Genomic DNA, 27,866 nt, shown 5'->3' with positions numbered 1-27,866 from the left:
TGGGTCGCAAGCCCAGGGGCTGTCCAAGGGAGGGACTAGAGTGGGAACGCGGAGACTGGAACAGGGGATGTCCCTCGGAGAGGGGCGGGGCTATGGCAAGGGCAGTCCAGGCGAGTCAGAGTTGGAGAGAGAGGGGTGGGAGGAGGGAAAGTAGGTATCCGGTGTCCGGGATCCCCCGAGAGGGTTCGACTCTGAGGGAAGAACGGAGAGGGATCCGAGCGAGTGAGCGGGATAGTTAGAGAGAGGGTCTGGGGCGGAGGCGGGCTAGCAATATATGGAAGAGAGCAGGCGCGGAGAGGACGCCTTGCCTTGAGGACAAATAGCAGAGGAGACGGGATTCGCTTGAGTGGGGGTAGGCCCGATCAGAATCGGGTCCTCGGCAGGGTGGAACTTCCCCGGTGGGAACCGTAGCATAGCAGGATGCTTGGGATAGAAGGCGGCTTTAAGCAAACAGGTTAACCCCACGCCTGGGGCTACCCGGAAGGGGCGGAGTCAGCCTGGGGAAGGCGGGGGAGGACTCTAGAATTAGAGAAAAGTGCTGGGAGGTGCTGAGGGAGGAGCCGGGCGATTTACCTCCTCATTGGTTGGGACTCTGTTGCCCTGTTGACCACGCCTCCTCGTTTCCTGACGTCACTCTTCCTCATTAAACCCCTCCTCTTCCTCTGTACCGGGTGGGAATCCCGCCCTCTTCCCTAGTACTTCCTGTTCCCGGCTAACCCTGGCGCTGGGCCGGAGACCCAAGAGTGACCGTGGCTTGAGTGATACCCGAGGCTGCGGGGAGCTAGTCAGGCCTCAAAGTCCAACGTCAGGCGGGAGGGGTGGCTCTCCGGCCGCGCGCAGACTGCGATCCTGGCGGGAGGCGAGGCTGGGGCTGATTCCTGTCTGGGGATGCCGGGGGAGGAGGAGCAAGCCTTCCTGGCTGCCCGCAAGAAGCTGGTGAGCGCCCTGAGGAGGGATTCTGGACAGACGTTTTCCCTGGAGCAGCTCCGGCCACTGCTGGCAACCTCCCTGCCGCCAGCCGCCCGCTACCTGCAGCTGGACGCCACACGCCTGGTCCGCTGCAACGCCCGTGGGGAGGTGAGACCAGGCTCTCCCAGTCTAGCTCTGGAGGAGGACGTAGGTCCTGGGACCAACTAAGTTCACAGGTCTGCTCTCTGCTCCCAGCCGCGAAAGTACCTCAACACTTTGTCCACGGCCCTGAATATCCTGGAGAAATATGGCCGCAACCTCCTCAGCCCTCAGCGGCCACGGTACTGGCGTGGGGTCAAGTTTAATAACCCTGTCTTTCGCAGCACGGTAGACGCTGTGCAGGTGAGACCCTTGGGCCTTAAGGGAGAAGGGGACTAGACCTGGACTGGGGTTGTCTAGAAAGGGCCTGAGTCTTAATGGGGAGTGGTCCAGTCCTCTTGACAACAAGGCCTGCTGGGCCGTGACTGGTTGTGAATGTGTGGCAGGGGGGCCGGGATGTGCTGCGATTGTATGGCTATACAGAGGAACGGCCAGATGGATTGAGCTTCCCAGAAGGTCAAGAGGAGCCTGATGAACACCAGGTTGCTACAGTCACACTGGAAGTACTGCTGCTTCGGACAGAACTCAACTTGCTGTTGCAGGTGAGATGTTCCTTTAGTCCTGAGATCTTAAGTACCAGGCTGGTAAGTCCAGCCTAACTGAAGTCAGTTTGAGGAACCCCATGCCGTCGAACCATGGACCTTGTGCCCACAACAGTCTCAGGGCTCCTGGTACTGTTCTTCCTGTGAATGTTAGGAAACCAGGTCTTGGAGAGTCTTGTTCTATCTAGAACTCTAGGTGGGAACCCTTTTTATCTTGTTTACAGAATACCCATCCAAGACAGAAGGCCCTGGAGCAGCTGCTAAAAGACAAAATTGAAGATGATGTAAGGAAGGCAGGAAGGGTGCTGTTGAACAAAGGGAACAGGAATTGTGGGACTCTGTATCCCCAAACCCTTGCTCATTCTGTGCTCATTCTTCTTCAGATGTTGCAACTTTCAGAATTTGACCCCCTACAGAGAGAGATTGCTCCTAGCCACCTTACTATACCCTCTGCCCCAGGTATTATTGACCCTTTGGAGGGATAGTAACTATATTGATGGAAATTTGGGTACACCTCCCCCTGTCTTTTTTGTTATCTTTGTTGTCGTTCTTGTTTTTTTAAAGAGATTAAAATTATTTCATTGGGTCCAGATGTGCTGAAAAATACTCTTATGATTTGCCTTCATCTATAACAGAATCAGATATATCCTGATCTTTTTAAAAATGACATTCTGTTCTTTGGCTCCCATTTTCCAGACTCCACTCCTGGTTCCTGCTTTCTCTGTGGTTCTGTCCCAGGCACACTGCACTGTCCAACCTGTAAGCAGGCCTCATGCCCGGCCTGTGACCGCCTGTTCCATGGACACCCATCCCGTGCTCATCACCTCCGCCAGACCCTGCCTGGGACCCTCCAGGCCACCCATCTGAGCCCTAGGTGAGAGGCTTTCTCTTCTTGGTGGAAGTGAAATTAAGAGAACTTAAGATTATTTAAATATCTATTGTGTGCAGTGTTCTGTGTTAAAGACTGTTAATAAAGGATAAGCAGCTAATTACAGCCCTCAGGGAGATTACGGACATATATATATATATCAAGCAAGTGGCAGTCATAGTAAGATAAATTATTATACTATACAGATCTAAAGGATAAGCTCAATCAGTTGGCAGTATTTTAATCACTTAGTATAGGTCAAGCCTTATGTTAAGGTATTTACCTGGGAGAAATGAGCTATAATCTGTCATTTAAATGTTGAAGAGACTATGGGTATGGGAGTGTTCAGACAGAACAGCATGTGCAAAGACCAGAGCCATTTGTCATTACCTAAGAAGTGGGAGATAACCCAGGGGTGAAGGACCCAGGTACCAGGTTCCACCTCAGCAGGTTGTAACTGCTTTTCTATTACAGTTTATCTGCCTCAGCCCAACCACAGCCCCACTCGACCTCCCTGTTAGCCCTAGGAGACAGCTCTCTTTCTTCACCTGATCCTGCAAGTGCCCATCTTCCCTGGCACTGTGTTGCTTGTGCCATGCTAAATGAGCCTTGGACAGTGCTCTGTGTAGCCTGTGATTGGCCCAGAGGCTGTAAGGTGTTGGGGTTAGGGATTGAGGATCCCCAAGGAACTGGAGGCCTAGAACCTGAGCTTTCAAGGGGTCAGTGGGCCTGCCAGAGCTGTACCTTTGAGAACGAAGCAGCAGCTGTGCTATGTGCCATATGTGAGCGACCTCGGCTGGCCCAGCCTCCCAGCTTGGTGGTAGATTCCCCTGATGCTGGAATTTGCCTGCAGCCCCTTCAGGTAACCTCTTCCTGGTCTTCTTTATTTGTACTTCCACCTCAGACCATTCTCGACTTTCCCATTCCCTGTTTCCTTCAATTCCCCTAGCTCCCTCTAGTTCCATCTTGAACCTCAGCCACCTAGTCAATAGAACAATTTTCTCTACCTTCCCAGCAGAGGGATTCTTTGCTGTCTTCTGTCCAGACTCAAGTCTGGTACTGTATTCACTGTACCTTCTGCAACTCGGGCCCTGGCTGGGTATGTGCTATGTGCAACCGGACCAGCAGCCCCATCCCTGTACAACATGCCCCCGAGCCCCATGCCAGCTCTTTGAAAACAGAACTTCCAAAGTCTGGGTCTCCACGACACCTCAGTGCCCCTCTGCCCAGTTCCTGTGGAAACCCTGAGAAACAGCGCCAAGACAAGATGCGAGAGGAAGGTCTCCAGCTGATGATCATGATCCGGGTGAGGACTGGGCCTGGAATGAAGTGGGACTGAACTGGAAGGGCAAAGAAGATGCTGTAGCTTCTTAATAGGAGTCCTTATAAAACTTCTCATTGTTAGCAGCATCTGTCTCTTATTGAACATTTCACTATACTATGCAGTAGTCACGTGACCAGTATGTCTGAGCCACTGTCAGCATCTTTGGTGAGGGTGAGGATGCTCCTGCTGATGGACCTTCTGTCTGGGTGTTACTATTCCTTAGGAAGGAGAAGCTGCAGGGGCTTGTCCAGAGGAGATCTTCTCAGCTTTGCAGTATTCAGGCACTGAGGTACCCCTACAGTGGTTGCACTCAGAGCTGCCCTATGTGCTGGAGATGGTGGCTGAGATGGCTGGACAGCAGGACGTGGGATTGGGTGCCTTTTCCTGCCAGGAAGCCCGGAAAGCCTGGCTGGATCGTCATGGCAATCTTGATGAAGCTGTGGAAGAGTGTGTGAGAACCCGAAGGAGAAAGGTACCAGCTGTGTTGGGGGTGAGATAGGGTTGAGGGTCCCAGTCTCTCTCACCTTCTCCCTTGTTTTTCCCTTTTTACTTCCTTTCTCTCCTCCTGATTTATAGGTGCAAGAGCTCCAGTCCCTGGGCTTTGGGCCTGAGGAGGGGTCTCTTCAGGCATTGTTCCAGCATGGGGGTGATGTGGCACGGGCCCTGACTGAGCTACAACGCCAGCGCCTAGAGCCCTTCCACCAGCGCCTCTGGGACAGTGGCCCTGAGGTCACCCCATCCTGGGATGGGCCAGACAAGCAGGTGCTGGAATAGATGAGGAGCCCAAGAACCCACCTAGAGGGAAGACTGAGGGAGAGGATCCCCTGCAGTCTGACTACCACTTCTCTCTTCTCCTTCTGAATCACATTACAGAGGCTGGTCAGACGGCTTTTGGCAGTCTACACACTCCCCAGCTGGGGCCGGGCAGAGCTGGCACTTTCACTGCTGCAAGAGACACCCAGGAACTATGAATTGCTGGATGTGGTAGAGGCTGTGAGACAAAGCCAGGACCGGGCCTTCCTGCGGCGCTTGCTTGCCCAGGAATGTGCTGTGTGTGGTTGGACTTTGCCCCGCAACCGAGTAAGCCACTCCCCATTATACCTGGCCTTGAAATTACTCTGTTGCCTTTGGGACCCTCACCTCATTTTTATCTGGCCTTGTCTTATTTTCTGTAGTTGCACAGATACCTCTGAAGGCTTCTGAGAAGGGGCACACAGGAAGAGGCTGCCTTCTCGCTTTCTTTAAATATTCTATTATGGCAATTTTCAGATGTAATATTAGTCAGCTTTCCATTACTATAACAAAAGCCTAAGATAATCACCTTATAAAAAGGTTTATTTTGGCTCACAGTTTTAGAGGTTTCAGCCTGTGATTGGTTGGCCTGTTGCTTTTGCCTATGTTGGCACAACATGGAGGGAGCATGTGGTTGAGCAAAAACACTCACCTCATGACAGGAAAGTCAAAAAAGAAGAGACCAGGGTCCCTACAATTGTCTTCAAGGGCAGCCCGCCCCCATGACCTTCCCATTAGACCCCACCTCCTAAACACATCACCATCTATCTCCTACTATTGCCCACCTGGAGAGCAAGTCTTTACCACATGGACCTTTGCAGGGTACTTAGGATCCAAACTTTAGCAAACATACAACTTAAAAAAAGAAAAAAGCAGAGGGACAAGGGCTATAACTCAGTGGTAGAGCACCCCTGAGTACCAAAAAAAAGCAGCAACAAAAAAGGGAAACCACCATAAAATAGTAGAGGAAACTAGAAAATTATTAATGAATTCCCTGTCCCCACAACCGCTCCACCCTCAGTGTACTCATCACCAAGCTTTTGCAATTACCAGTGTATGCTCAGTTTGTATTTCATCTATGTACACATGATTATTTTTGAAGCAAATCTCAGATGTCATATAGTTTATCTGTAAATATTTCAGTGTATGCATCTAAAAGGTAGAAATCTGGAAAACATCTACAATATCATGCCACACCTAAAAAGAGCTAACAGTAATACAATAGTTGTTTTGGTCTTGTTTTGTTTTAATTTCGAGACAAGGTCTAAGTTGCCTTGGCTCTCCTTGAACCTGAGATCCTCCTGCCTCAGCCACCAAAGAAACTGGGGTAACAGGTATGCACCATTGCGCCAAGCATTCTGTAATGTCATCAAATATCCAGTTGGTGCCAGGCATGGTATTGCATACCTATAATCCGAGTGACTTAGGAGACTGAAGCAGAAGGATTATAAGTTTAAGACCAGCTTAGCAACATGTTGAGATCTTGTCTCAAAATTTAAGAAAAGGGCTCGGGGGCTGGGGTTGTGGCTCAGTAGTAGGGCACTTGCCTAGCGTGTGTGAGGCCCTAGGTTCAGTCCTCAACACCACGTAAAAATAAAATAAAGGTATTATGTCCACCTAAAACTAAAAAATATGTGTGTGTGTGTGTGTGTGTGTGTGTGTGTGTGTGTGTGTGTAATTTTTTTTTTTTTTTAAAGGGCTGGGGTGCTGGGGATATAACTCTGTTGGTAGAGTGCTTGCCTCAAAAGCATGAGGCCCTGGGTTAATCCCCAGCACCGCAACAAAAAAAAAGGGCTGGGGATGTGGTTCAGTGATTACATGTCCTTGGGTTCAACCCCTGATACCAAAACAATAAAAACAAAAAAATATCCAGTTGGCATTGGGCCTGGTGATAGATACCTGTAATCCCAGCAACTTGGAAGGCCGAGGCAGGAAGATGACAAGTTTTGAGGCTAGGCTCAGCAATTTAGTAGGGCTCTAAGCAATTTAGCAAGATCCTATCATAAAAAAATAAAAAGCACTCCTGGGTACAATCTCCAGTATCCAAAAAAAAAAAAAAAAAAAATCCAGTTGGTAAAAACAAGCCCTTTTTATCCCCTAAGCCACTTCTTAAACTAGGTCAGAAGTGGCAGTTCTTGGGTCAGTATGATCTAATTTAGTCTTGCTCTGTGTTTTTCTTTTATTTTTTATTTGAAAATAGTTGTAGATTCATAGAAAGTTGCAAAAATAGTACTCGTCACCTACCTTCTCCTAAGGTGACATATAATTATAGTGCAATATCAAGACCAAGAAATAAGCCAGGTGTTCCAGGCTCAGTGGCACACTCCTGTAATCCCAGTGACTTGGGAGGCTGAGGCAGAGGATTGTGAGTTCAAAGCCAGCCTCAGCAATTGTGAGGTGCTAAAGCAACTCAGACCCTATCTCTAAATAAAATACAGAAAAAAAAGAAGTCATGTGTGGTGCTCACCTGTAATCTTACTTGGGAAGCAGGAGGATCCCAAGTTCAAGGCTAGCCACAGCAATTTTGTGAGATCCTCTCTCAAAAATTAAAAAGACTGGAGATGGAGCTTAGTGGAAGAGTACCCCTGGGTTTATCCTCAGTACTGAAAAAAGAGAAATATACATTGATAACATTCTTCTTGTTCATTATTTGCTTGATGTGTGTAGTTCTTTGCAGTTTTATCCCATGTATAAATTCATATAACCACCACTGTAATCAAAATACAATTGTTGAGCCAGAACAGTGGTGCATATCTATAATCCCAGCTAGTCAGGAGGTTGAGGCAGGAAGATTGCAAGTTTGAGGCCCACCCGTGCAATTCAGCAAGACCCTGTATCAAAATTAAGAAGGACTGGGGATATCGCTCAGAGGTAGACCACTCCTAGGTTCACTCCCCAGTGCTACAAAAAATTAAAAAGTAAATAAGTAAATGAAGATACTGATTGATCAATTGACTCCAAGGAACTGTCTTGTTATCCCCTATAGTCAGCCTCCAGTCTCCCAGCAACCATTAATCTGTTCTTCAGCTCTGTAGTGTTGTCATTTTAAGTTTGCTATTTGTATGTTTGCTTTTAATTGAATGAATGCCATCAGAGAAATTCCATTTACTTTAGATGTTGCCATTGCCTGTTTGCCTGCACTCAGCTGTCTTCAGACATTTGGGTTATTGAGTTGCCTACCTGGCACATGTTGGCATTTGAGGTTTCTACCCCTGCCCAGTTAATTAGACCCTAGTTTCTCAGTGAACACCTGGCAACTATCCCTTCCTTGGCCTGGCACCTGTGGCTTCTTACTCCTTCCCTTTCTTCTCCCCACTCTCCTTCTAGATGCAGGCTCTGATTTCCTGTGAGTGCACCATCTGTCCTGACTGCTTCCGCCAACACTTCACCATCGCCTTGAAGGAAAAGCATATCACAGACATGGTGTGTCCTGCCTGTGGCCGCCCCGACCTCACCGATGACACACAGTTACTCAGCTACTTCTCCACCCTTGACATCCAGGTAATGCAGCCCCTAGGGTTCAGGTGCCTATGCATCAAATAGGAATCCTCCCTACCCACTGCCTCTGCATCCTGTCCTCAGCTTCGGGATAGCTTAGAGCCAGATGCCTATGCATTGTTCCATAAGAAGCTAACTGAAGGTGTGCTGATGCGAGACCCCAAGTTCTTGTGGTGTGCCCAGGTAAGTGCCCTGCCCAGAACAACTGACTGTGGAGGGACAGGGCATAATGCCAGGTCAGTTCTCAAATAACTTTATGCTCTTGCACTCACAGTGTTCCTTTGGTTTCATATACGAGCGTGAACAGTTGGAGGCAACATGTCCCCAGTGTCACCAGACCTTCTGTGTGCGCTGCAAGCGCCAGGTGAGTTATGTGCATCCTTTCATAAATATTTACTAAGCTACTGCTAGGTACTGCGTTAGATTCAAGGAGTGTATTGGAAAGCAGAATAGACATAAGCTCTGAGCTGAAAGATGTAGGAAGCCAGGCACAAGGAGAAAAGGAAAAAGGTAGGGGTGGGAAGAAAAAAGGGAGGAAGAAGGAAAAAGCAGGAGAAAAGGAAGAAGGAAAGGAGGAAGTAAGGAAGGAAATCAAGGAAGTGAGGAATAATTGTACAAAGGGCATAAGTGCTATGAAGAAAACAAGTGGGAATCTGTGACAGGAAAAAGAGCATGGACCTATTGAAGTCAGGGAACTCAGAGAAGTCTTCTCTAAAATGGTTTGGTTTAGTTTAAGCTCAGACCTGAAAGTTAAGAAGCTAGCCACACAGAAAGTATTTGGGGAGAAAGAACAACTCAGGGAAAGGTCAGAGTTAGAAAAGTGTGTGCAGCTGGAACCTTGAGAGCAAGGGTGAGACTGGGAGGTAGGTAGAGAAGAGATAGCTGCCAGATCAGGACAGCCCTTGAGGCCAGGTGAGGCAGATATTTGCCTCTAATTCTGAGACTGAGCAAGGGGTGATACTCTTATTTATCTTTTAAGAAGTTCAGTGTTTGAGCCCAGTGTGGTGGTGCACACCTGTAATCTCACCTACATGGGAGGCTGAGACAGGAGGATTGCAAGTTCAAGGACAGCCCGGGCAACTTAGTAAGACCTATCTCAACATAAAAAATTAAAAGGGCTGGAAGTGTAGCTCAGTGGTAAAGCACCCCTGGGTTCAATCCTCAGTACCATGAAAAAAATAAAAGTTCAATGTCTGATACCTAAAAACTTGCATCTCTGTTATGAAATGTGACAATAAAATGAATACCCAAGACCCTACTTCCAGACCTCAGAACTAGCACACTACTAATACGCTTCCTGACTTACCCTTTGAAAGGTCTTTTGGCTACACTGGAGAGTGGGCTATTGGGGAGCAGAAGTAGTCACCAAGAGACTAGTAATTCAAGCAAATAATTGAGGCCAGTATCTGATGATGGCTTGGAGTAAGATGGTAGCAGTAGGGATGAAGAAAAGGGACAGGGTTGAGATAGGTTTGGATGATGAAAACAATAAGAATTATGAATGAATATGAGGTGGTGTGAGGAAATGAGGAAACCAAGATGGCTCCTCAATTTTAGGATTTGAGCAAATGGTAGATGGCAGCAACATAGACTAAGCTAGGTACCACTGGATGGATATAAGTGAAGGAGCCAGCAAGAAAGGGCAGGGATAGAGCTTCCATGCCAAGTCTACTTTCCTTCTGCCAGTGGGAAGAGCAGCACCGAGGGCGGAGCTGTGAGGATTTCCAGAACTGGAAACGCACCAATGACCCAGAATACCAGGCCCAGGGCCTTGCAATGTATCTTCAGGAAAATGGCATTGGTAAGGTTGCTTCTCTTGATTTGTCTACTGAATCGTCTGTCATTGGCAGTACTCTCTTCTTGAAGGCCTTGAGTTGCAGTGGCAGCTCCAGCCCTGATCTAGTGTCCCTTACAGACTGCCCCAAATGCAAGTTCTCATACGCACTGGCCCGAGGAGGTTGCATGCACTTTCACTGTACCCAGTGCCGCCACCAGTTCTGCAGTGGCTGCTACAATACCTTTTATGCCAAGAATGTGAGTTCAGAGAGTGGGGAAGGAAGAGAAGGGTGAAGGGTGGGTGGCTGCCATTGATTTGAGGGGCAGAGGCCATTAAGAAGTGGTCCAGGGGAAGAGGAGTTCAGTGAGATGTAAAGCACTTCTCTCTGTCCTCTTTCCCCTTTGCTTGCTCCAGACCCTCCAGTGTCTCCATCTCCCCTCACCCCTGTACCTCTCACATAGGGGTTCTTGAGAGTCAGGACCCCAACAGTCTCCAACTTCCCCTCTCCCATCTGGGTTTCCACCAGAAATGTCCAGACCCTAACTGTAGGGTGAAAAAGTCCCTGCATGGCCACCACCCACGAGACTGTCTCTTCTACCTTCGGGATTGGACTGCTGTCCGGCTTCAGAAACTGCTTCAGGTCAGAGGTCACCAGCCTTGCTGAGTTTGCAAATTACCCAGGAAGAGGAGATAGGGTCCAGGGTGGGAAAAATGGAAAGGCTCTATGCTAGGAGAGTCTACAGTAACTGGCATCAGGGGACATAATGCCATTTGTCTTTGCCCCTCCTCAGGACAATAACATCATGTTTAATACAGAGCCTCCAGCAGGAGCCCGGACAGTCCCTGGAGGTGAGTGTCAGTACAGGTCTCCGAGAAGAGAAGGTAGTGTGTTGGGTGCTGCTGTGTGATAGATAAAGGGGAGTCTTGTGTCTGGAATCACTTGTGTGTCTTTCACCAAATTAAACTCCTTATGTCTTGTTTCTTCCTCTGTAAAATGAGAGTAATAATATCCTCTATGCAACTAAGCTGTTTTACATAAGATATCATTAAAGCAGTGATCCTTAATGCTGAGTTTCTCCTCACATTCTCAAATGATAATGATTCATTAATTAACTCCATGAGTATTTAATGAGACCTGCTAGCTGCAGGGTACTGTTTTGGGTTCCATGGGGGCAACAGGAAAATGTTATATAAGATTCTAACCTACCTTACTTCTCATCATCTAAATAGAGGTAAGACCTCCACAGAATACGTTAACTAGCTATGCTGGAGCTAAATAACGACCAAGAGAGCTGTCTCAAGGGAGTATGTGATCATGGGTCAAGAGTCAGCTTGAATAGAAGAACAGCAAGGTCCCTGCTTCTGTATCAGAGTTTGCTGCTAATAGTGTCTCTGAGTATCTCCCACACCAGGGGAACAGGAGTTCCTGTTTTCAGTCCTCTCTCTGGAAGCTGCCTCCCCAGTTCTCCAGGGGCTTTGTGGTCAATGGCTTTCTCCCAACAAAAGATCCCTTCTCTTACCCTTAGGTGGCTGCCGAGTGATGGAGCAGAAAGAGGTTCCGAATGGGCTCAGGGATGAAGCTTGTGGCAAGGAAACTCCACCTGGCTATGCTGGACTCTGCCAGTGAGTGCCAGGCAGGGCACGGAGCATGGTATTGGGAATGGGGAGAGAAATGGTGAGGGTACACCCACACCGTATAATGGGAGCAGTAGATCCTGTGAAGATTGGACAAAGGCCTGGATGGATAGTAGCAGGCAGCATACACTGGTTAGCACAGCCTACTAGTAAACAGACAGTCTAATTTGCCTGAGCATTCAAGTGCCCACCAAGGTGCTAGGCACACTCAGTTAATATTAGCCAGAAGAACAAATAGTCTGCTCTTTCATCCCCCAGGGCACACTACAAAGAATATCTTGTGAGCCTCATCAATGCCCACTCATTGGACCCAGCCACCCTATATGAGGTTGGGGAGCTGGAGACAGCCACTGAGCGCTACCTGCATGTGCACCCCCAACCACTGGCTGGAGAAGATCCCCTTGCCTACCAAGCCCGCTTGTTACAGGTAAGGCCTTCACTCAACCTTATCTCTGATAACACCCTCTGGAAGTCTCCTGTCCCAACCTGTTTATATCTCCAGGCTTCTGATATCATTATCCTCTTTCTCCTGCAGAAACTGATGGAAGAAGTGCCCTTGGGAGAGAGTATTCCCCGCAGGAGGAAGTAGCCGAGGGCAAAGGTCCTGATGAGGATCCTGTGGCCCAGCTCCCTCAGGAACAGCTCCAGCACCAATAAAGAGGCATCTTATTGCCCCGGCTTCTTGGTGGTCCTTCTTCCTGGCCCCACCATCTGGGGGCACCAGGGAAAGGGGGGTGAACAGAGTTTGCTGAAAGGGCCCTCTGCAGCCTACCATCTGATTCATTGTGGACCTAGGGCCAGGAAGAAATTGACACTATGGATGGGCAAGTGAGGCCCTCCCCATCCAGCCACCCAGTCTAGGTTTCTTTCTCCCTTCATCCTTCCATCAAATTCAGCTGGTATTTGAGGTCACCAAGAGGGCACTGTGGGGGAACACAGATACAGCAACACACATCAATCCAGAGGCTCCAATCCAGACTTCAGGAAATAGCCTCACTGGCGAAGCAGCAACATCACACAGAGAAGGTTAGATATAAGCAAGGAATTTATGAGAGAAGAGGAGAGGAAGGAGCCAAACAGGAGTTGATCCGAAAAAGAGGTCCTCCTGGGCTGACAGTGAAATTCTAACAGTGAAACTCTCAGATGCTGCTTCCCCCTAGTGGTAGCCAGTTGCCCTGCAACTCAGACCATGTGATTTCTGGGAAAAGGACCTCCCAGGAGGAAACTGAAACTTAGAGGGTGGGGACTGTAGAAAGGGGTGGAGAGATAAGGAAGCTGCCTAGGCTGGAGCAGAGCTTAGGTTCCCGGATCCCTGAGACAGCCTGCACAGCAACTCAGGTAACATTAGGCAAGATGGGGATTTTACCTGGGATCTGGAGCTGGAAGAGCCAGCCATTTGGAGGAGGGGTTGGTGGCTCCTGGGATCCTTCTGCTAGACAGAGATATAGAAAGCCGGAGAGTCAGGAAGCAGGAGGTTTGGCATGAGAGTGGGAGACTGATAAGGGCCAATGTCCTAGGCCCTATAGGCAAAGGGCATAGAAGGACTATTATTTGTCTATGGAGGAAGGTTCTTGTCCCAGCTTCAGATGACCCTGTTTATTTTCTTGTCTTTTGGCCCTGCCCACCTAATGCTGAAGCTCCACCCCTGTCCCCCGTCCTCTGTCTTACATGTAGGACATAGGTGTGGAAGGATAAATTGTGGGAGTGGCAGTTACAGAGGGTTGATGGACATCTTGAGCAGATAGAGCCTCTGCAGATACTTAGGAATCTAGACAGAGCCTCTGACCAGAACATCAAGGGAATTCTCTCTGAAATAATACCTATCTGAAAAGTCTTGAAATTAAGACTAAATATCAACTTCATATGTTAAGAGGTTTGTCGGTTTTTGTGGGGTTTTTTTTTGGGGGGGTGCCAGGGCTTGAACCCAGGGGTGCTTAACTGTTGAGCCACATACCCAGCCCCTTTTTTATATTTTTAGTTTTCATTTTGAGACAGTATCTAGCCAAGTTGCTTAAGTACTCTCTTAAGTTACTGAGGCTAGTTTTGAATTTGTGATCCTCCTGCTTCAGCCTCTCAATTTGCTGGGATTATAGGCATGTGCCACCATGTCCAGTGAATTTTTAAAAAGTAATAATTGTTAGTGATGGTAGAAACAAAATAGTTCTGCCTCAGAGAATATTGAGGTATGTCTAGAGCCAAAAGAAGATGAATGGCTCTGAAGTGTTGCTAGAAGCTGACCTCAGTGGTCAGAATCTCAGTAGATGTTCTCACAGAGCGTTAGTTCTGATGCTTCTTGCTCCTCTTATCTCTCAGGATGGCAACAGGCAGGGCACGCTCTACCCGAAAGCTCCGGAAATGGGTTGTGGAGCAAGTGGAGAGTGGGAAGTTCCCAGGAGTGTGCTGGGACGACACAGCTAAGACCATGTTCCGGATTCCCTGGAAGCACGCAGGCAAACAGGACTTCCGGGAGGACCAGGATGCTGCCTTCTTCAAGGTGAAGAGCCTGGAAGTCACCATCCCCTCCAAGCAAGGGTTGGCATACTTCCCCTTGAGCACTTTTGTCTGCCTGTGTTTCAGACAAAGGGCAGAGTGGAGAGTAAAACCAACTGTGTTATTTGCAGAGTTCACATTAAACACTTATTAAGGATTTCAAGATGTCAACAGCAGAACACAAACCCATTGCAAGCCCATTTGAGTTAAGGACCTATGCAAGTGCTCAGGCTGCAAACCTGTGAAGCCAGTCCTGTTGGAGGGACAGCTGGTCTGTGTGACAAGTTGCCTCTTTGCTTCCTCTCTTTACTAGGCCTGGGCTATATTTAAGGGGAAGGACAAGGAGGGCGACATAGGAGGCCCTGCTACTTGGAAGACTCGCCTGCGTTGTGCCCTCAACAAGAGTCCTGAATTTGAAGAGGTTCCTGAGAGAGGCCGTATGGATGTTGCTGAACCCTACAAGGTATATCGGCTGCTGCCACCTGGTACCCTCCCTGGTAAGTATTCCCTTGTTGAACCCCTTCTAGAATCAACAGATTGGAGCAGAAGGATGGAGATAGGAACCTCTTGGGAAGGTGGTGGGTCTCCCCCAGGCCTCTCAGAGTCTACCCTGGGAAGCTGCTATCCAGGTTCCATTCCCAGTCCTGCCCATCCTTTCACTGCTTCAGTCCTCTCCCCTACCCACTTTCCCTTCCTTAACCTTTCTTTCCTCTCAACAATTCCACAGCCCAGCCAGAGACCCAGAAATCACCATCAAAGCGACACCACAGTTCCATGTCCTCTGAGAGGGAGGAGGATGAGGGTACCATGAACAACTGTACACTCAGTCCTACCTACCTTCAGGACCCCCTTGATAATGTGAGAGCTGAGAGTCAGGTAGTAAAGAGTGGGCCTAAGGGCAGGGCAGGAACTAGAGAGATGAGCTCATGATAGACACTGTGTCTGCAGGAGGTAAGGATCAATGGGGAAGCAATCCACTCAGACCGTAGGAGCAGCAGTAGCAGCAGCAGCAGCAGCAGCAGCAGCAGCAGCAGCAGCAGCCCTGAGCCACAGGAAGGTACCACCTCCCCAGCCTCTTGTATTGTCTCCCCGGCCACACCCTTTAGCCCTTGGATTCCCCAGTCCCACTCTGAATGACCAGTGCCTTTGCTTGCCTTCCAGGTGCAGATACCACTGAGGCTACTTTTCAAGAGGATCAGGTATCCATGGAGCATCTTCTCCCTCTGGACTCAGGTACTTGACATTTCTGACTCTTTCCTGCTCCCTTCCCCTCAGGTCTGCTTCCTTTGACCTTGCATGCATTGTCTAGTCTGCCAGTTACAGCATACTGAGCCCACCTTACTTAGAGGCATTGGTTTCTAGGCAGTGAGAATTCCACGCACTTGGCCAGACTCCACAAAACTTTTTTTCTCAAAAATGACACCATACATACTCTGCTCCCTGGCCATCCATGTTAAGACATTGATTTCTTTGTGTTCAGCAGGCCCAATTTCCAGGGACCTTCTCATAAAATGCAAGACCTTCTTATAAGCTGCATTAAGCACTGATATGGATGAACCCATATGCTAGCTATTTTTCTGAGTAACAGGAAAATCTAACAGGAAGCCCCTAATTGGCCAGTGAGGGAAAGTAGGAAGAGTGAGGATGAGGAAGGCAAGGGACCCTTTCTAACCTGAGACGTACAGTTGCTACCCCAGCCCCATAGCCTTCTTTGTCTCTCCCAGCACTTGTTGGTTTCCCTTTCTGGGTCTCATTAGCAAAATGAGGCCATAGGATGGCAAGAAGCTGCACTTCATTTTCCTAAAGCCTGTGTTGATCAGGTGTACCCCTGCGGGGAGGGACTGCTATAACCTGCATGCTCCTCCAGCACCTGGTGCAGCTGGGCTGTTCTGTCCCCAGACTACTCGCTGCTGCTCACCTTCATCTACAGTGGGCGAGTGGTAGGCAAAGCCCAGGTTCACAGCCTGGACTGCCGCCTTGTGGCTGAGCCCTCAGACTCTAGGAGCAGCATGGAACAGGTTGTATTTCCCAAGCCTGACCCATCAGAGCCCATCCAGCGCCTCCTGAGCCAGATCGAGAGAGGCATCCTGGTGGCCAGTAACTCCAGAGGTCTCTTCGTACAACGCCTTTGCCCCATCCCCATCTCCTGGAATGCACCCCATGCCCCACCTGGGCCAGGTCCGCATCTGCTGCCTAGCAATGTGTGTGTGGAGCTCTTCCGAACCACCTATTTCTGCAGAGGTAAGGCTGCTCCAGCTGGGTACTTAAGCCCTGCCCCCTGCCTCTTGGGTATTCCCTGGGTCTGATTGATGGGTCCTGTCATCAGCCTGTCCACTAGCACATCCTCACTGTAACCTGTGCATTGCACCCTGCACTTGTGTGGTGCACATCCAGTGTAGTCATACACTCTGATCCCTGGCAACTCTCCTTCCCTAGACAAGGTCATGGAAGATTAGGTTCAGGTGGAGCCTAGCATGGGGAGCATTGTCACATTGAAGTACACTGTAATTATATGAAGTTGAGGAGACAAGTCAGCCCAGAGATTTTGAACCTCGTGGCCTTCTCCTACATACACACTGGCACATACAACTCTCTGCATGTGTGGGAAAGCCAGTGCATCTTAGATGCCCTGGCCCCACTGCCCCGTCTCTACCATACTCCCATTTATTCCCTAAAGCTGTCTCTCTCTCCCATCTAGTCTTGTAATTCCAGTCTAGCCTCCACTCAACTCTAAATCTGACCTTAAGAGTGGGGCTAGGAGCACAGGAAATACAGAGTATGGGTGTTCCCATATCTGTGGGTACCCTAGTGCTAGAAGGGTGTGAGCAAGCAACAAAGGTGTTAGCAACCAGGGTTGCTGCCCTCTAGGATGCTAAACCCTCAGTGGGTAACTTTTCAGATTGAGCTGCTACCTCTAAACACTTTTTGAGGAAGGGGCTCCCTTTCCTATTTGCACATGGGTGAGTAGCAGCTTAGTTTCTGGAATTCCTCCTGACCCACAGCTCCTTCTCTGACCTTGGCCTCCATGTAGCCCTACTCCCACCTTTTATTTCTACAACATGGATTCCTTGATATTCCCTCTTTGTCTGAGGGCCCTCTTTCTCCCTGCCCCCTTTCAGTACTGGGGATTGACCCAGGGATACTCTACCATTGAGCCACATTCTCAGCCCTTTTTATTTTATTTTGAGACAGGGTCTCACTAAGTTACCAAGGCTAGCCTTGAACTTGAGATTTTCCTGCCTCAGCCTCCCAAGTCACTGGGGTTACAGGTGTGTGCCACCACACTCGGCTTTCTTTTTCCTTTTTTCTAACCTTTGCCCCTTTTTCTTTTAGACTTGGACAGGTACTTCCGGGGCCTGGGTCCCCTACCCAAGTTCCAGGTAGCACTGCATTTCTGGGAGGAGAGCCCTGACCCCACCCATACCTCACAGAATCTTATCACAGTGCAAGTGAGTTCAGAGCAGGGGCAGAATGGCCTGTCTGCTGGGGAGGGGGGGAGAAGTGTTAGAGGAGAAGGAGTCTTCTTTGTGGAGAGGGGAGCTCCTGGGGGTAGTGTCTGTTCTGCTGTGCTCCCTGAGCCCTGTTATTCATCTCTTCCCATACAGATGGAGCAGGCCTTTGCCCGACATTTACTGGAGACTCCAGAGGAGCATGCAGCCACTTTATTCCTGGTGTAGAATGGGGGACCCACCTGCTGCCTCACCTCTCTATTCCCCGTCTTCTTTGAAATACACTCATTCTTCACTCTGTTTTTCTGCTTCCCTTTGTGATGACTGCCATGGCTGCAAATTATGTCCTTGAACTTCTTGCCCACCCTGGCTCATGAAAAACTCAAGGACTGTTTTCATCCTTTTAAAAAACTTTTTGTGACATACCCTCTTTTTTCCTCTAAGGAACTGGGAAATTCCAAGTGGTGAAAACTCAGAGGGGCCTCTCCCTCTTCACCCAACCTCCAACTCAAAAGCCAAGCACTTTATATTTTCTTCTTAAGTCTACTAAGGATTTAAAATTAAAAAAAAATATTGAAAGATGAATCAGTGTCTGATTTGCTGGGAGAAGAAGTTGGAACTTGGGTTCTATTCCTCGTGACATATCTAGGCCTCTTTGCTCTAGTCTCTCCATACATCCTAGCTGGGACAGTGTCTTGAATCTGTGGTTTCTGGACCTGGCACTCTTCAGAAAGGTACCCACTGGATAACCAAGGTCAGGGAGAGGTTGGAATCAGCCACCAAGAGGGTCTGGGCCTATAAGCAAACAGCTGGACACTACAGCCACCATCTTCACATTGGTAGATCTGGACTCGTTTTTTGCTAGACATCTCTGCTTCAGGCCTGGGGTTGGGTTGAGGTCTAAGCAAGGAGGAGATACTTGAGGTTGACCTGAAACTATGGTCTAGAAGCCCTGGGACCTGGGGGTAGAGGAAGGAGAGAGAAGAGCTGCTGCACGCCCTGCGCTTGCTGCTCCTGTCTCTGAGGCCATATCAGACCCTGATGCCTTTTCCTCCAGCACAGTGTACTGTCACCCAACAGAAGGGTAGTCCCAAGCTGGAAGAGGTGGTAGATGCCTATAGTCCCAGCAACTCAGGAGGCTAAGGCAGTAGGATCAGAAGGTCAAGGCCAGCCTAGGCAATTTAATGAGACCCTGCCTCAAAAAAATTAAAAAGGGCTGGGGATGTGGCTCAGTGGTAAACTATTTGTCTAGCATGGATGGGGCCCTGGATTGCATTCCCAATACCTCCCTCCCACAAAAAAAGGTACTCCCATACTGGATTCCTTGTTCCACCTGAGACCCATAAAAGACCACCTGGCCTAGAATGTCTTGTTTCCAACACCCTCTTTGCTGAAGATTGTGGACTCTGAATTGGCTGACGCTCCTCTCCCTTATCTAATGTTCATTTTGCCACCAGACTGGAAGTTCTTCCTTTACATGGCCCCTTTTCTGTATATTCTCCTCCACTAGACTAGTTCCAATCCAGGTCACTGCTCACCTGACTTGCCACAGTCTCTAGCTCTCTCTTTCCTGCACATGATTCCAGATTGGTGTTTCAGACTTCTTTCTGCCATATTCTTATAAACCCTTAGTGGCTCACCTTCATGATCAAATCTAGATGCCTAAACGCTCTTAGGATTTCACTACCCCACTTGACCAGCTGCAGTGCTGCCTTGGTACCTCTCTGCCTCCTTGACCTCCCTCTTCCCTTCAGTCTATGCATTCTCTTCCTGGGAGGCCAAGAGGCTAAACAGACATCTGCACTAGCAGCAGAGAAAGGTACTGAGTACACAGTGCAACAAACCTTTTTGTGCCCTCAATTTGCTGAAATTACTTCCTTTACTTCCATTTTCTCTCATACACACATCCAATCCATCAGCAAATATTGTTATTCTTTGAAAATATAACCAGAATCTGACCACTTCTCTCTGCTTTCACTACCACTTTGAATCAAACCACCATGATCTCTTAAATCTCTTCTTTTTGCTTTCTTCCACATCTCTTTTTCTACTCTTGTCTGCCTTCAGCCTATTCTTGAGGCAGCAGAGATCCTCACTGGCCTATAAATCTGCTCATAACTTTCCATTGGCTCCCAGCTCCCTCAGGGTAAAAGTCCTACAACATCCTGTTTTGTGGCCTTCTGCCTTCTATTTCTCTATCTCCCTCTCCATCCACCCACTCTCTCTCATACTTGGGACTAAACACTAGGCCTTGCACATGCTATGTGCTAGCAAGTACTCCATTATTGAACTACTTTCCCACACAATTTTATTTCAGAACAGCACCTAGGTTGCTGAGGCTGGCTAGAACTTGTGATCTTCCTGCCCAGCTGGGATTATACATGTGCACCACCACACCTAGTTCCAGTTCTCCTCTCTTACCTCACCCCTTGCCATCCTTTCCCTCCATTGCTTTGCTCTAGGCAGGCTTCTTGAATCCACCAAACGCACTTCTACCTTAGGATCTTGACACTTGCTTTTTTTTTTTGTCTAAAACACTCTTCCTTTAAGCAGTCATATGACTTGCTCCCTCTTCACATATCCCTGAGGACCCTGTCCAAATAGCCATCATCCTCCTGTGTCACTTTATTTTTCCTTGTAGCACTGATCACTGGTTCATATATTTCTATTTGCCTACTGTTTATCCTCTCCTTCCCTTTCCCCTGAAAACAACGATTTGTTTGTTTCTTGCTGTATCTCCAATGACTTGAGGAATACTTGGCACATAGTAGGCATGGAATAGGCACATCGTAAATAACTGTCAAATTGAATGACTGGCTGAGTGAATGAACACATTACTCTATGTTCCTTGCTTATCTCCTAAACTAGGTTCTAAGCACCTTAAGGGTAGGTGCCCCACTTCATCTTTGAACCACAAAGTACTTATAAACATTAACAACTTGAGTACAGTAATTGAAAGAATTTGTAAATATTATGTGGAAACCAGGTTAGCCAAGTATAGTGGAATAGGGCTTAGGAACACTGGAATTCAAGAGAGCAGGATTCCCAACCAAGCTTTCACTAGGGAGCTATACAGTCTGGGAGAAATAATCAGAGTGGACTTCTGCTTTCTCATGTGTAAAGGTAGGGCTTGGACTAGATAGCTAAGGCAAGTGGTTTTTGTTGTTTTTGTTTTGTTTTGGGGGTGTGAAGATAGAAACCAGAGCCTCGTACATGCTAGACATGGACTAGTTATATAAATTCCTTTCAGCATTGACATTCTGTGATTGTAAATTCCTAAGTGCAGACATGGGATTACAGACACGTGCCAATACATTCCACTTAATGTTGCATGAATAATTGAGACAAATAACTTCTATATGCCGAAAAAATGCACTGCATTAAACAAAGCTCTGATGTCTATTTCGGCGAAGAGAACTGTTTACAGCTCAAAAAGGCCAGATGAGACATGCCCCCAACCCTTAGGTTCAACTTTAGGAAATGACTCTTGTTATTTCCTGTAAGATTGACTTCTTCCTCTTCCACCTGTAACACCTCTAAGGCCACCTCACACAGTTCCTACCTCCCTAGCATAGCATAGGCCCTAGCTGGACACAAAGTTGGACTTGGAATTTGGAGGGAAGGGCAGGGTCTATGCGTGGGTCAGGCACCTTACACCTCGGTATCCCAAGCAGAGGTAGTTGCCCCCGAAGTGACCCCACCTCGCCTACCAATCGAGACACTTTGTTACCAGGCCCGCCGCCAGCGAAAGGCTGGGTTTGCTTCCCGCTCATTGGCCAGGGAAGCGTCTTGGAGAAGCCCTTGTTACTACAGGCGAGAATGAGAGCCCATTGGCCAGGACACTTCACAATGCCCAAACGGCCTGCAGAGTTCTTCTGATTGGCTCGCTGTCGCTCTCGACGATCCTGTGGCCTGGAACCCAGGCAGGCTGCTTGGCGCCAGGAACTAGGGCTCCCCTCAGACGCCGCCTCCCCATTGGCTGTCCTGGCACCGCCCTCCCAACCAGGAGCTAGGAGCAAAACCTCAGAGCGCTCTCTGCGGCCAGACCTAGTACCGCGGGAGGGCGGCCGACCGAGTGTGAGACCCGGGAGCTCGGCCTCTCTCTCTGGGCTCGAGGGTGAAGGCCTGCCATAGAGGACGCTGTGCTCTCTGGGGACCTGCTCTGCCTCCCAGCGCCGGGCCTTCCCTCGGAGCTCCGCATCTCCAACCTGGAAGCCAACCCCGAAGGCTTCAGTAAGTTCGACTAACCAACGCCGGGTGCGAACCCACCAGGGTTCCGCGGAGTGGGGCGTCCCAACTCCTGCGTGTCTGTTGTTACCCCCTCAATAGTTTAACCAGCAGCTATTGATTGGTGGTCCAGCCCACGGTGCCACCTGTCTAAATCCTTACTTTTCTCCGACGGTGCTGGAAACTTGTGCTCTAAAGAATCCCGGTTGAGATCCTAACTGGGAAGTAGTGGAATCAGTGGAATCGAGGGTGAAACCCCAAAGGGAAGATGTTCTACTATCCCAACGTACTTCAGCGCCACACCGGCTGCTTTGCCACTATCTGGTGAGGAGACTGTTGGGCACGCCTGGAGAGGTGCCCGGGGATCCCAGACTAACGGCTTCCTCTCATACTCACCTTCCCATCGCTTCAGGCTGGCAGCTACGCGCGGCAGCCGGTTGGTGAAGCGCGAGTACCTGAAGGTGAACGTAGTGAAGACATGGTAAGGCCTAGAAAAAGGAGGAAGGATGGCCTGGTGCTGAGGCGGGAAAGATTGCGGGGCTGGTGCTGGGTGCATCGATGATTAGGGCACGTTGTTCCTCCAGCGAGGAAATCCTCAATTACGTGCTGGTACGAGTACAACCCCCGATTCCGGGCCTGCCGCGGCCGCGTTTCTCCCTTTATCTGTCCGCGCAGCTCCAGATAGGTGTGATTCGGGTCTACTCTCAACAATGCCAGTACCTCATTGGTAAGGCTGGGAATCCTAGAGATGGGGCAGAGCTGAGTGGCCCTCTGCTAAGCTGGCTCTTTATTTTGCCTTCCCTGCCCACAGAGGACATCCAGCACATCCTGGAGCGCCTGCACCGTGCCCAGCTGCAGATCCGCATTGATATGGTGGAGGCTGACCTGTGAGTGTCCCCCTGGGACTAGGATCACTGCAGCCTTCAGTGAAACAACTATTTCTGAGGTAGGCTCAGATGTTGAGCCTACCTCATCATCTATCCTTGACAGCCCACATTCTCTCTCAGACCCAGTCTGCTGCTTCCCAACCGCCTGGCCTTGATGGAGACCCTAGAAGATGCTCCAGATCCCTTTTTTGGGATGATGTCTGTGGACCCCAGACTTCCCAGCCCTTTCGATATCCCTCAGGTAGGGGATATTCTCCTGGAACACCTCAAAGTCATGAGTTTGACAGAGCAGAAGTGGAGCTGTCCCTGTGTTAGTCTAAAACTGGGTTTCAGGAAAGAGAGCCTGCCATAGCTCTCCTGCAGAGATGGGGCAGGTTCTCTTTGATGGTAGGCCCATATAGGCAAAGCCCCCTGTATTTGCCTACTCAAGGCCAACTTGCTAGGATGGTTTCCCTGTTGGACATAGCTCTGTCCCCACTCATTTCCATATTGTTCTCACTGCCAAGGCCCTAATCCAGTTCCTCGCCATCTGTGTGCACTGGTATTCCTTACCCAAATCTTCCTTCATCCATTCCCAACACTCCCACAGCTTAGATAATGTCATCCTGATCCCTGGTTCCAGTTCTCTGGTTCCAGGCTTCAAACAGTATCAGCATTTGGAATTCTCCACACCCAGTTCTGAGATAGCTATCTTCAACTTTTCTCTGAGCCACCCCTGAAGTATCCCCGACTCCAAAACATCACTTTAACCTCTGTCCCAAAGATGCCAAGTTCGCTTCTTTGCTTATGTAAAAGAAATGTTGTTAGCTCATAATGATCACTCTTCATTCTCTATTAGTTAGGTCCTACATATCCTTACAGACCCAGCTCAAATGCTACTCTTTTTTTTTTTAACCAGGGATTGAACCCATTAATGCTTAACCACTGAGCAGTACCCCAGCCTTTTGTTGTTGTTGTTTTGAGATAGGGTCTTGCTAAGTTGCTTAGGGCCTCGCTAAGTTGTTGAGGCTGGCTTTGAACTTGTGATCCTTCTGGCCCAGCCTTCTGAGCCACTGGGATTACAGGCATGTGCACCACTGCACCCAGCTTGCTTTATCCTTTGCATTGACTCTTTTTGGGCTCATATGCAAACTTGTCTCCACACCAGACCATCTGCTCAAAACCAAGAATCTTTTCTGCTCACCTCTGTCTCCCATAGCAATTGATATAAGGATGCAGTGCTTCTTGCACAACTTGACAAAGACCTGATAATCTTGGGGGTGAGGGCAGGTAGGAAAGGAAAGGAGAGCAGGTGGTGAGTGTGTTGCAAACTAATGTCAATGCCACAAATTAGGGTTGCAGCTCAGTATTTGAGCACTTGCTTAGCATGGAGGAGGCTCTGGATTCCATCTCTGGGACATGCTGCTAACTAACTCAGTATAACGGGAGATTATCAATCGCTGTCCATTGAATATTCGAGAGTGGGAAAGCACAGGGCTGAGGCTGAACTGTATCTTTTGTTCTACTCCCTCCCTAAAGATTCGACATCTCTTAGAGGCTGCAACTCCAGAGAGAGTTGGTGAGGAGACTCCTCCTGAAGTCCCTACAGAGCCCAGGAAGCCAGGTCAGCAGAGAATCTTCTTCCTGTTGAGAGGCTGAAGAAATAACCACCTTTGAGCTTTTTTTTTTTTTTTTTTTAATTTATTTTTATTGTAATCAAATGGGATACATATTGTTTCTCTGTACATGGAGTAAAGGCATAAGAGCCAAGCCCTGTGAGGAGCACTTTATGTGTGAAACCTCATCACTGTCACAAGAGTTTTATGGGGTCAGAATTCTTATCTCCATTTTAGGGATGAGGACAGTGAGGCTCACAGTGGTGAAGCAGTGTAGTCAGGGTCAGGTGAGTTGACCGACTGGCCTGGCTCTGACTAAAATCCAACTTAACTCAGCTCTGGAGTCCATTCTTTGATCACCACTGAACTTGGAAGTAGTGTGGGAACTTGAAAATAGGCAGAGGGGCTGGTGTGACTCCCCTGCCCCTCCAGACAGGATCTTGGTCACTGTGCTATCTCCTGAGGCTATCACCCTCCAGGAAGCGGAGCCCATACGTATGCTGCAGATTGAGGTGAGTCATCCCCCAGCACACAGGGCCTCAGCCTCTTGCACCTATTTCTCTCTGCTCCACAGTCCTGCCTTCTTCATCTCCATTTTTCCACTCCCCATTCTTGGAACTTGAGCATCCAGTGGGCTTCCTTGGGCCTAGGCCTGTGGCATGCTTCTTAGATCTACTCTTCTGCATCTACTCGCCTTTTTCAGAATTGGGATTGTTCCTTCCCCCTTCCCTAGCTCTTCCTCTCTTGACAGGGTGAACAGGATCTACCAGAGGTCAGCCGCCGAGACTTGGACCTGCTTATTGCAGAGGAGGATGAAGCTATCTTGTTAGATGTATCCCGGGAAGGCAGGCCTCGGAAGCGGAGGGCCCGCCTGGCTCTGGATGGTCAGACCCCTAGCACAGGCAGTCTGGGGCTTGGCACTGCTCCCACTTCTTTCCTGCCCTCTGAATTCTGATCTCCCTACAGAATCTAAGGAAGAACCCCGTGCCCTGGAGGGGGACACTGTAGTCCCCTCGCTTTCGCCTCCAGCTCCTGCACAGTAAGGGCAGGAATACCTGTGCCAGGTAAGGGGTCAGTGCTGGGAAGGATGTCCTAAATCCACCTGCCTATTTCCCTTAAGGGTAGAAGGGATAGAAGAGCCACTTCCAGGCCAGGTCCTGGGGCCTGAGGAACTGAAGCTGACAGGCTGGGAGCCTGGGCCCCTGGTCACTGGTGAGTATCCACTATTCCCATGGGCTTTTCTGGGAAGACTTCCACGGGTGTTGTAAATAAAGGCCCTGTTTCCCAACCCGATGATGGGCTGTAGCTTCTTGTCTTGGTGACGATGAAAGTGAAAGGGCTTGTGGGACAGAGCCAAGATCTTGGGTGTTGTTGCAGAGGTGACCCCTCCACAGGAGTTGCGCCTGCCGGCCCCACCCAGCCCAGAGGTGAGCAGTGTCCTTTCTAAGCCTCCTTCCTGTCTTTGGGCTTCTCCCAGAGCTGATTCCCTAAGCCCCGGGCCACTGTTAGCTTACATAGGACTTTTGTGATTAGTAAAAGATGACCCTTCCCATACCCCATTGTGTGGCTTTACTTCCCAAATGGGTACCCTCATGTAAGGTATGTGCTGCACAAGTGTATGCAAGCCTTGCCCAGGCCCCTGCCCCAGGCAGAGTATGAAGCCATCAGCAGCCCTTCAAGATGACAAGAAAAGGAGTGCTGTGTAGCAGGTTATCCATCTCCCCTCCCACTCAGCAGAGGAGGGCCCCAGCTCCTGGGAGTCCACCTGCTCGCAGACGTCGACGCCAGTTACTGTTCTGGGACAAGGAGACTCAGATTTCACGGGAGAAATTTCAGGAACAACTGCAAACCAGGGCCCACTGCTGGGAATGTGTGAGTGCAGCCCACGGAAAGGGAGGGACACAGGCCAGGTTGGGCCTTTTAAACTCCTTGGGGGAGCTCTGGGAATCCGAAGAAAACCTGCTCCGTTCCTTAGAAAGTGCATGTGGATTTGCACAAGTTTCTATGCACTTCTCGGTAAAAAGTCCTTTTAGCAATAAGGATAGGCAAGATCGTGAACCTGAAAGTAAAGGAAGTCAAGGGGCCGTGGCACAGTAGATAGAAGAGGTGAAGCGGCACTGAAGAGTGGCTCCCTCACAAGGGGCTTCTGGCCTTCCCCCACATACAGCCAATGGTGCAGCCTCCAGAGAGGACCATCGCAAGCCCAGCAGAGTTGTTCCGAACCCCAACTCTCTGTAAGAATGGCAGGAGTTGGGCACATGGGAATTTTAGAAGTAATATTCTTCATTCTTGGTGTTTCTTATGACTCAAACCCTGTCCCCTTGTCCTCAGCTGGCTGGCTACCCCCAGAACTACTAGCTTTCTGGACCCACTGTGCCCAGGTACCCCCAAGAGTGCTCAGACGAAGGCCACCCCTGGAGGCTGAAGAGGCTGAAAGGGAGGCAGCAGCAGAGGAGGAAAGAAGAAGGGCTGAAACACTGAGTGAGATCGAGGTAAGTGCACCCACACTGCTTCCTCTAAAGTCCCAAAGCTCTGCTTTGCCTAAGCCCCTATAGGCTGTCTTCTGCTGTGAGCCAACAGTGCAGGTGCACTGGACTGGTGCCTTCTATCAAAAGCCTGAACCCAGATGCTTGCGATGCTTGTGTCTCAGTTCTCATTGTTCCACCTGTAGGTCCTAAGGGAGGCCCAGGAACCCAGTGGTCCCCTCATGCTGTCTTCAGGTAAGTACCTGGAGAAGAGGGGATGGCAGAGTCCATACCCTAACCACTGTTTCAGGAGACTAGTGCCCCAAATGCTGAAGCTGTTTCCATTAGGCAAAAGAGTATGTCACACAAGAAAGCACAGATTTTCTTTAGTTTTCCTGCCTAGGTGCTTTTCACAAATCCATACATGGCTCTGGTGTCTATTCATAGAGTAGACATTTTTTGGTGGTGCTGAGGCTCAGACCCAGGACCTTACACATTTAAGCACTCTAGCACCTTTCCTTCCCACAACAGAGCTCTCCCTAGAAGCAGCAGAAGAGGAGAAGTCCCGCACCAGCCTTGCCTTGCCAGAAGAACGGTGGTAAGCAACCAGCCTTTGTGTGAGCCTGGGTTAGAGGGAGTCAGCTAGCATGGCTGTGCTGTCATCATTGTCATGGTCACCACCTTCTCTGCTCTGGCTCTGTTTTCCTAGGGCCTGGGCTGAAGCAGAGCAGCCAGAGCCCCCTGCATTGCCAGTGGTGCCTGAGCTCCCTGAGGTGCCCATGGAGATATCTTTGGAACTGCCCCCAGAGCCTGAGCTGCTCTCACTGGAGGCAGTGCACAGGTACCAGGGATAGGGTGCCTCAGTGAGCTGGACCTGGGCTGGGGTCTCAGCTAACAATTCTTGATCCCTATAGGGCAGTGGCACTGGAGCTACAGGCCAACAGGGAGCCAGACTTCAATAGCCTGGTGTCACCTCTCAGCCCCCGCCGAGTGGCTGCCCGGGTTTTCTACCTGCTCCTAGGTGAGTGCAAGTATAAGCAGAGACAGGCCAGAGGCCACTACAGACAGTCCTTGTGATATGCCATCTTCTCCTCTCTTGACCAGTGCTCTCAGCACAGCGGATCCTTCTTGTGGAACAAGAGAAGCCATATGGGCGCCTCCTGATTCATCCAGGACCCAGATTCCACTGAGGGTAGAGCCCATTTACAAGGCTTCATTAAACCATGCCCTGCTTCACTGGGCCTTGCCT

The 27,866-nt window shown here is 49.4% G+C and overlaps 3 protein-coding genes across 5 annotated transcripts; all 3 read left to right on the top strand.

Annotated features, from left to right (window-relative positions):
- Nucleotides 1–32: 32 nt before the first annotated feature.
- RNF31 (ring finger protein 31) lies at nt 33–12,183 on the top strand. 2 transcript variants are annotated; one of them, XM_079127288.1, is made up of 21 exons: nt 33–1,077; nt 1,165–1,311; nt 1,455–1,610; nt 1,835–1,894; nt 1,994–2,069; nt 2,307–2,484; nt 2,953–3,340; nt 3,497–3,784; nt 4,026–4,274; nt 4,379–4,564; nt 4,676–4,882; nt 7,922–8,095; nt 8,177–8,275; nt 8,367–8,456; nt 9,779–9,893; nt 10,008–10,126; nt 10,396–10,509; nt 10,661–10,718; nt 11,396–11,492; nt 11,763–11,931; nt 12,040–12,183. In XM_079127288.1, exons 1-21 carry the CDS (start codon nt 889–891, stop codon nt 12,091–12,093), a joined length of 3,213 nt encoding a protein of 1,070 aa, XP_078983414.1. In that variant the 5' UTR covers nt 33–888; the 3' UTR covers nt 12,094–12,183. The 2 variants fall into 2 exon arrangements, with proteins under 2 accessions (XP_078983414.1, XP_078983413.1); XM_079127287.1 differs by having other exon boundaries at nt 3,494–3,784.
- IRF9 (interferon regulatory factor 9) lies at nt 12,179–17,745 on the top strand. Its single transcript, XM_079127294.1, has 9 exons — nt 12,179–12,332; nt 13,818–13,998; nt 14,308–14,491; nt 14,722–14,852; nt 14,943–15,051; nt 15,156–15,227; nt 15,894–16,235; nt 17,328–17,443; nt 17,600–17,745. Exons 1-9 carry the CDS (start codon nt 12,325–12,327, stop codon nt 17,669–17,671), a joined length of 1,215 nt encoding a protein of 404 aa, XP_078983420.1. The 5' UTR covers nt 12,179–12,324; the 3' UTR covers nt 17,672–17,745.
- A 2,232-nt stretch (nt 17,746–19,977) lies between these two features.
- Nucleotides 19,978–27,853, top strand: REC8 (REC8 meiotic recombination protein). 2 transcript variants are annotated; one of them, XM_079127291.1, is made up of 19 exons: nt 19,979–21,994; nt 22,083–22,151; nt 22,255–22,397; nt 22,482–22,557; nt 22,678–22,798; nt 24,076–24,160; nt 24,585–24,664; nt 24,904–25,036; nt 25,119–25,191; nt 25,273–25,364; nt 25,530–25,579; nt 25,890–26,024; nt 26,320–26,386; nt 26,484–26,644; nt 26,824–26,872; nt 27,149–27,215; nt 27,327–27,458; nt 27,532–27,638; nt 27,722–27,853. In XM_079127291.1, the coding sequence occupies exons 1-19, from the start codon at nt 21,939–21,941 to the stop codon at nt 27,805–27,807; spliced, it is 1,782 nt and encodes a 593-aa protein (XP_078983417.1). In that variant the 5' UTR covers nt 19,979–21,938; the 3' UTR covers nt 27,808–27,853. The 2 variants fall into 2 exon arrangements, with proteins under 2 accessions (XP_078983416.1, XP_078983417.1); XM_079127290.1 differs by having other exon boundaries at nt 19,978–21,994; nt 22,255–22,557.
- Nucleotides 27,854–27,866: the final 13 nt, after the last annotated feature.

This window comes from Sciurus vulgaris, assembly GCF_902686455.1.
Source record: "Sciurus vulgaris genome assembly, chromosome: 2".
In the NCBI taxonomy this organism is placed as follows: domain Eukaryota; kingdom Metazoa; phylum Chordata; class Mammalia; order Rodentia; family Sciuridae; genus Sciurus; species Sciurus vulgaris.
Note: the sequence above shows the minus strand (reverse complement) of the source record. Positions and strands in the feature narration are given on the sequence as shown.